The sequence below is a fragment of the Gekko japonicus genome, unplaced genomic scaffold (genome assembly GCF_001447785.1).
Source record: "Gekko japonicus isolate JY-2015 unplaced genomic scaffold, Gekko_japonicus_V1.1 scaffold4186, whole genome shotgun sequence".
In the NCBI taxonomy this organism is placed as follows: domain Eukaryota; kingdom Metazoa; phylum Chordata; class Lepidosauria; order Squamata; family Gekkonidae; genus Gekko; species Gekko japonicus.
In genome coordinates, this window is record NW_015159836.1 from 34,269 (window position 1) to 43,092 (window position 8,824).

At 41.5% G+C, this 8,824-nt stretch overlaps 1 protein-coding gene across 1 annotated transcript in view; it reads right to left on the minus strand.

Moving 5' to 3' along the window:
• Positions 1–2,956: 2,956 nt before the first annotated feature.
• The window catches only part of MRPS6 (mitochondrial ribosomal protein S6), a 12,918-nt gene continuing 7,050 nt past the window's right edge, over positions 2,957–8,824 (minus strand). The window contains exon 3 of the mRNA XM_015407871.1: positions 2,957–3,532. Within this exon, the coding sequence (XP_015263357.1) occupies positions 3,352–3,532 (181 nt within the window). The 3' untranslated portion in view covers positions 2,957–3,351. The remainder of the gene's footprint in view (positions 3,533–8,824) is intronic.

Here is an 8,824-nt window from a genome sequence, read left to right on the forward strand (position 1 = left end):
CACTGGGTTGACATTTTAATTGAGCTATCCACTATGACCCTAAGGTCTCATTTCCTCTCAGTTTCAGCAAATTCAGACCCTATTAGCATATACATGTTGAGATTTATTTGTTTCAATATGTATGACTTACATGTACCTACATTGACCTTCATTTGCCACTCATCCTATTTGGAGAGATGCTCCTGCAGCTCTTCAGTCTCCGTTGGTTTTCACCATCATGAATAATTTTCTGTTATCTGCAAACCTGGTCCACTGCTCTTAACCACTACAACAAACTGGCTCTCCTGGTGATTTGTCAGTTTCTAATTTGTCCATCAGTTGTAAGACCTCCTCTCTTGTCACCTCAATCCAACCCCAGTCTTTCAACACCCCCCTGAAATCAGTGGTTCCGGAGTGGGTAAACACTTCCCATCTTCCACAGTGAAGACAGAGGCAAAAATGTATTTAGTTTCTCTGCCACTTCCCTATCATCCTTTAATAATCCTTTCAAAGGAATGTTAGTGTTTGTCTTGATTTTAGCACTGTTCCTCAAATTCTCTTTTTACATGCCTAATTATTAACTTACACTTCTTTGTCAGATCCTCCTGTTCCATTTTGTTTACTTCATTATGGCAGATCTCTCACTTTTTAACAGAAGCTTTCTATGGCTTCCCTGACTTGCATTGTTAACCATGCAGGCATTTTTTAAGACTAGACAGTACCTTTCCTAACCTGGGCTTCAATTAGAGTAGTTTTAAATAGCTTCCAATCATCCTCTAGGGATCTGACTTGTATTTTCCTTTCAGCTTTCTTTCAGCCATTCCTCTAATGTTTGTGAAGTCCCCTCTTTTGAAATCAAATGTACAGTTTTGGACTTTAGGGGTAAGTTTCCATTGACATAAATGCTGAACTTCGCAGTATTATGGTCACTGCTGCCAACTAGTACAGCAATATCTACATCTCTCATCAGGTCTTCAGCCCTACTCAGAATCAAGTCCAAGATCACTACCCCTCTTGTTGGCTCTGTGACCAACTGTTCTAGTGCACAGTCATTTATGATATTAAGGAATCTCACTTCTACAGCATGACTTGAGCACATATTTACCCAGCCAATGTGAGGATAGCTGAAGTAACTCAGAATCATAACTTTATTTCCTTCTTCATCTCAAGATCCAGTTTGATCAGGTAGATGATAGTACACTACTACTTTTAAGTAACTTTTAGGGAGCAGTATCTCCACCCATATTGTTTCTGTCAGGGAGTTCATTCTCCTCATGTTTTCAAACTTATTTGATTCTGTTCCCTCTTTGATATATTTATGTATTTTACAAAATTTATATGCCACCTTTCTGCCTTTACAAGGGCCACTAAAGGCAACTGGCTAAAAAATGCAACACTTCTGCTGGGAGAGGGAAGCCACTCCTGACCCAACCTGTCCCCGGCAGGGGGGCAGACTGATCACAACAGAGGTTTCTTCTTACCTGGTCCCGAGCTTCTACGACTGGAAGGGAAGTGACTGTATCCCACTGATCTTCCCCATTCCACCATCTTTCTCAGAGATCCACTATATCTAAATTGTCATTTAGCCCCAAGCACTACAGCTCCCCCATCTTGGTTCGGAGGCCTCCAGCACTGGCATATACACACCTATAATACATTTCCCTCTCCAACAGTCCTCATCTCCCGGGGCCCTTTTGTCTCTGCACATGGCCCTCTGTTGCCATGCTCTCACTCCCAAGTTGTACTGGAAAATGTACATTAGGACTATCCCGGTACTTATGTTCTAAATAAAACATGCACTTTAGCTTTAAGAGTTACAAAGATCAGTCTGGTGAATCTTCTGGGAACAGCTGATACCAGAGCAGGTGTGAAGCTAAGCAGGTGTTGACCACATCAATTCCCCTAGCCTATCCAGGGCATTTTGATTGCTTCCTTTCTTGAAGGCACTCAAGGACCTTCCCCTATGTTATTCTCACAACAACCCTGTGAGGTGGATTATTATGTGTGTCTGGCAGAAGCACACCTCAAGGCTGAACAGGGATTTGAACCCCCTCTCATGAAGTTCTATCCCAATATTCTTACCATTACAACACACTGAATGGGATGGGGGACCAGTAGAATCCCCTATATAAGAACAACTATAATAAATGAACAAAAAGAGTCACAGGGCTAAACTCTCTGATATATGTAGCCCAACAATAAAAAAGGAAACACATTACATTTATTCAGATGTATTTCACCCTTTCTTTTCTTCTCAAGAGCTGGTTCTTGAACAGAGATTAAAGTGCTGAAGAATGATCAAGTGCAAACTCAGTCAAGAATTCTTTTTTGGCTTGAAAAGGGAATAATGATGGAAAAGCAAAGAAATGAAATATACAGAATGAGAAGAAAACTGCCAAGCCTTTAATTGGTCTGTACACAGAAGATGCCGGGAGGAGAGCATGGGGGGAGAATGTATTTGTGAGCACTTTCAAGCCTACCTGCTGCTTTCCCCACTGTAACAACCAACTGGGGGAAGCTTACAGAGTTAACACCTGGCCTAACATGTTCCCACTTGTAAACTACCATTTCACTCTGCTTTTTTTTAAAAAAAAGCTAAAGCAAACATAATGCATGTTTATCCATATCATTTCCATGAGTTCCGTGAACTAGCACCTAGTACTGTCACTAAATCTCTGTGTTAGTCAAGGAACAGAACTGAGAACAGAGCACCCTAACATTTCTTGTTAATTCAATGTCTTTATTAGGGCTGCCAAGCTGCAGCGGGGGATCTCCATGTCTTCACAGGATCCCTGCCGCGGGGGACAGCGATAGGCGTTGCACCGCCGTCGCCAAGATGTGACGCTACGCGTCGCTCTGGCAACGAGGCTGTTTGGAGTCCCATTGCCAGAGCGACGCGTAGCGTCACATCCTGGCGACGGCAGTGCAACGCGTATCGCTGTCCCCCGCGGCAGGGATCCTGTGAAGACGTGCAGATTCCCCGCCACGGCTTGGCAGCCCTAGTCTTTATACTCAACTTTGTAGTGGTTTTGTAACTTAATTGTCTTTTGTTCAGTGGGGCTTAGTTCTGAATACATATTTAACATTGCAAACCTAAACAGAGTTATACCTTTCTAAGTCAGTTGCAATCAGTCAGTTGAAATCCAAGCAGCAGGTTAAACTTAAAAATACATTCCTTTCAATCAGTTTTCACACTAGATATCAAATAAGAACCAATTGCTCAATTCACAACAGAATAGCCAACATCTCTATTATGCTGAAATAGCATATCAATATGTACCAAGTCACAGTATTATGTATTGACTTTGCATATGCCATGTGTGCTTACAACTGGACTCAGGTGGCAAAACAGTCTCAATGGCTTTGAACTCTTTATTTCTTCTTCATATCCAGTTGCTCTTCATAGCTGACTGGGATTATACCCATACATTCTTCAGTCTTTATCACTTCATGTTTCAAAACAGTAGACCTGATTACATCAATGTCACGTCCTAAATGCTCCTGCATCTCTGTAACAGCTGCTGTTGGGGAAACAAAGTCTATCAAAAAATACCTGTAATGAAAGACAAAAAAAAAAGTGTCTATGTCAACAATCATAAAAGATTTTTATACTATACAAATTTAAGTTCATACTGATGTTTGGACTTTCAAAAATCAAAGTTCTAATAATAAAAACATTTTATATGTTTTAATTGACTGAAACCCATCTAACCAACAATACACATGGTCATATTCCTTATGATCCTAGTTCTATGCACTACAGTTGCAACATGTTTGTTGCTAGCCTAAACCACTTTCAAAATGGTATACTAACTCTCCAAAATAAAGATTCTTTACCTGTAGCTTACATTAAAATGGCCATCTGTACAGTGACAAACAAATGTTCTATATTTGCACAGAGCATCTCTGGGCACTTTTTAGTACTCTAGCCAAGGAACTAGCTTTGTACATAAACAAACACATACATATGCTTCTCCTTGAGGGATGATTTCTCTTCAAATATACAGAACAACACCTCTTCAATCCAAATAAAATCAAAGGAAATAAATGCAACTAAGCAACTGGTCTTTCTTCTCCATTGTCTCTGTCCAGGCATACATATAGGATATTGGTGAACAGTCCTCCCTGGAAATGCTACTGTCTGCTCTTGAATGCATGTCCAGTGCTTCATGAATAGATCCTGAGGTTGGAATGGCATCCATCTACCCCAGGTGTTGATACTGAGCAAATATTTTTGTGTGTACTCACAGACTGAGGTGAGTTGGGTTAGTCGACTACTAAGAGCCACATATATCTCCAAGGCTCTTCCCCACAAGGAAGTCTTGGAGAAATATGTGAAATGACTGTATATTAAATGTTAGGCAATGTGCTTTTCACATAGAAAACAGGCAATGACTGTGCCTATCTGTGGAAGGATGTTTTCCCCCATCGCAAGTCCAGAACTTTTTACAAGGATTGCATGCTGGGAAAACCAAGGTGTTTAAAAAACCCTTGAAAGAAACAAAAAAGCAGGGTAGTGGCTAATTAAATTTACAATCAAAAGAAATAAATGCAACCTTTAAAAATCAAAAGACACTGAGGCCCCAGTCACACTGCAGGAAAAGCCGAGGCAGAAGTGCGGCTTTTTAGAGCTGCAGCAAAAGAGAAGTGTGGCAGCAGGATCAGACAGATCCCCCGAGCCGCCGCACATATGCTCCCCAGCGCAATCAGATGCTAGGGGGAAGCCACGGACAGGAGAGTGAGGCGAGTCAGCTGCGCATGTGTGCGCCTGCGCAGTTTGGCAGGGGGCCTCGCATGCTGCAGGAGACAGGTGCGTCGGCGATCACACAGCCACCCATGCCGCGGATTTTCCAGTAGGTAGTAGTGTTTTGCAGGGGGATTTTTACTCCACATCTTTGGCTGGAAGGGACGGGTTGGGGGCGGGGGCGCGACGCTTGCCAGATGTTGGCATCTGATCGCACTGGTTTAATCCACCCTCAATCCATCCGTTCCACGGGGCAATTCCTCCCATGTGACCAGGGCCTAAAGCTCTCAAAGGAAGAAACCCAGAGAGCATTCCCTGAGTTTCTATTCCTTACAGTAGTCTAAGGACACCTGAGCAGGAAAGAGCTCACCCTCTCTCAAACAATACACAGTTGATCTCTGAAGAGAACACCAGTTTCCTGACAATATGCCTAAAATGCTCCTGAAGTTACAGAAACCATGTGTAAAACTATACCAAGAGTACAAAGAAACACATTTTGTAGAAACACTGTTTTTCCTGGGAGATCACTATAGTGGTGCATGTGGAGTATGAACCCAGCAAAAGATGCTCAGTATCAGAGATCTATGTTACACAACAGGTAAGACAAGTGTCTCTCTTTTTTTTTTACTGTTTTGTCAAGAAGTGAATTTTTTTCACAAAAGGAAATAGTAAGAATAACACAGGGAGCAACAGAAACAATTCAAAGAACATAAGAGAAGTCATATTGGATCAGGCCAATGACCCATCAAGTCCAATATTCTGTGTCACCCAGTGACCAAAACCCAGCTGCCATCAGGAGGTCCACCAGTGGGGCCAGGACTCCAGAAGCCCTCCCACTGTTGCCCCCCAAGCACCAAAAGAAGCTCGCATCCACTGCCCTTTTACTTTAATTTTCAAATTAGTAAGCACAGAAGTCACAGTAGAAGACAGGCAGCCCCAATTTGAACTGCTTGGCATTCATTCAGAAACCCATCCCACCACACTATAGATTGTCATCAATCTTGGCAACACTGCAGTTTTTATGCACTCATAGAACTGCCCAAAATTCTTAGTATCAGGGAAGCGTCTTCAGGCTACCATCCCTATTTTGACAAATACAGGACTGGGCCCTATGATTCTTTCCCCTTAACAACAGAGCCCTGCTTGAGAAGAACATGCTTCGTCTTCCAGAGGTAAGCTCCTTGTGCTGGAGGAAGGATCTACCAATAGCAGAACAGGAGAAATCCATATGAATGAAATGAGATGGCAGACCAGTCATACACATGCAACATACAGAGGTTCATGAACAAACTGCAATTTTCTTGTAATATGAACAGCCCTGAAATCCTCATGCTCATGCTCTTCCTCCTTCTTCTATTACATGATTGAACTTTCCGGATCAGGAAGGTCTTCATCTATCTACAATCTGTTGTGACTGGCACATTAAATAATTGGAACTGTTTTTTTACCCACAACCTAGGTTATAGAAGAGGATTAAACAGGGCAAATCTAAGGAATTTCAGTTTCATTCACATTACAAAGAAGTTGTAGCTTGTTTGCAACATCTGAAAACAGTGACAGTCATGGATCACAGTAATCTGGCAAACAAATTCAAAATACTAGGATTCCCCATATGAATTCTGAAAAAAATATTAATTCTTATTGCCAATTTAGGGATTTACTTTTAGCAGAAAAAAATGACATGTTGCATTGTTTTTTTTCATGTGGTGCTTACAGCATTTGATCTTAACTAGGTCTTGCAGAAAACTAAAGAACACAGAACTTTAAGAGGAAAATTACAAAAAAAAACCCTCCACAAACCCTCTTGAAGGGACTTACTCCCAATGTGCCACTGGTAATGTCACTTTAACAGGCTCAATCTCAAAAAGGTTGGTTTAGATTAGAACATCACATTGCCTCTTCCTCACTATGGCAGGCAGTGGAAATTTCCACTGCTGTGCTGCTGATAACTAAAAGCAACATGGGGGATGGGAGAGACGAGCTATTGGTGCATTATCTTTGTTGTGCTAGAAATTTTATCTAAAGATATAAAAGTGCAGCACTGGGGAAATACAGGTTATTAATTGTATCAAGCATCCCTTTTCTCAGCACAAGAGTGAGGCCACAGGTCTGATCTGCATTTATGAACAAAAGGATTTGCTTCAGAAAAATGAACCAAAAAAAGATATGAACACATATGAAGCTGCCTTAAACTGAATCAGCCTATCAGTCCATCAATGTCAGTGTTGTCTACTCACACCAGTAGCAGCTCTCCAGGGTCTCAGGCAGAAGTATATATATTTTTAAAATAATTTTATTTTACAGAAAATGGTAAAAGCAACATATCCCCGAATATATGCTGGGATGTGATAAAACCAGTGCTGAGAGGTAAAATAATCTCCAAGGCCACATACATTCTTAATTAGTTTAGTGGATGCAGCCACTTGTCTGGTTTCTCTTCAGATCGCATAAATCTTTCGCCTTTTACAGAAGTATATTATATCAGCTACTGCCTGGTCCTTTTAACTGGAGATGTTAGGGATTTGAACCTGGGACCCAGTGCATGCAAAGCAGAGCCTCTTCCACTGAGCCACAGCCCGTCCCTGATAGCAACTGCTATTTAGGAGGTGAGCTAAAATTCTACTCATCAACAGAAAATGTTATCAGGACAACCATGGATGTATTTCTATGGAATCCAGGCAACTCTGTAATGCACACAGCAGTTTAAGGTTTGCCTTCATTTAAAGCAACAAAGTGAATGGACACACATCCTTTATTTGCTAACAAAGCGGCTGTAAAAACAGCTCCCAAGTCTAGAAGTCAGCAGCATCAACCAAGCAGGAAAAAAGAAATCAGGAAAATTCCACTGATTCACTGCAGAAACCAGTTATTTTGGTAATTATGCTGCACTGTAAATTGGACAGTTAAAATGTAGGACAACAGTATATTCTCCTGCCAAACAGTAGAACTAAAATATATGAAAATATCTTTAATATTCACTTAAGATCAGAGAAGTGATGGGGAGCTGAATATCTAATGTTATGTAGGCCATGTTTTTTTAAAAAAATGATTCTAAATATACTGAACTATTGAATTCCCAAAGGGGGTTTTCTTAATCAACACCAGAGAAGCACCTGCATCAAAGCTGTCTTTATCATCCTAGTGGGGAAAAAATTTCACATGACCTTGTGCGACTGAGTACCAAAGGAAAACTACTTAAGAGTGTTCCTACAATATTTCCATATTTTGTAAAGAATAAATTTCAGTTTTTCAAGTTCCACTGTAGTTTTAGACTCATACACAGATGCCTCATTAAATCAAGAAGAACATCTTTAGATCATAAGACTGTAACCTACAGAATCACTTGTCTACTGTCAGGCAAGAGCCAGAGTAGGAGTCTCAGAGGTACTTGGCACTTTTGGTAAACATAAGCATGGAGGAAACCAAATGAGCCATTTTAACATCTTGAATAACCTTTCACTTACAGATCAGCCCTATAGCCCATGGAATTCCATGCAAGGTAAGTGGGGCAGAGCTCTCTAAGTCAGCGTGACTTAACACAAACAAACAAAAAACAGTCAGGGGGGGGGGAACCCTCTGGAGCAAGGCAGGGCCCAATTCCAGCACTGGAACGAAGGGACTAGGGCCTTTTGTTTTGTGCTGGAATTGAGAGAGGGCAGTTGCCTTAGCACACTCGCTCACAAGACAAGGTTTTCAGTTCCTCTTTCTGTAACTATTGAATTAAGTATTCACAGACTTGGTGAACGGTACATTGGACCTACCTGAAGGTTCTTTCTCTTCAGTGGGGGAGAAGTCATCCAGGAACTGGTTAGGTCACGCCTCTGCTCGCTCGGATAGGCTATGCAAATTTCTTTATTGCGTGGCTCCTATTGGAGAGACCTAGGTTGACCTCTCCAGTTATGTCCAAGCCCTGTGTTGTTTTCATTTTAGTTCTTGTGCTCCTTCTTTCTTTCTGCATTTATTAAGTGGAGCGATCACACCGTGTTGTACGTGCCACCCTTGTCTTGAATTGAGTTAGTAGTTCTCCATCCTAGGGTGGGATGTGGATGACTTCTCCCCCACTGAAGAGAAAGAACCTTCAGGTAGGTCCAATGTACCATT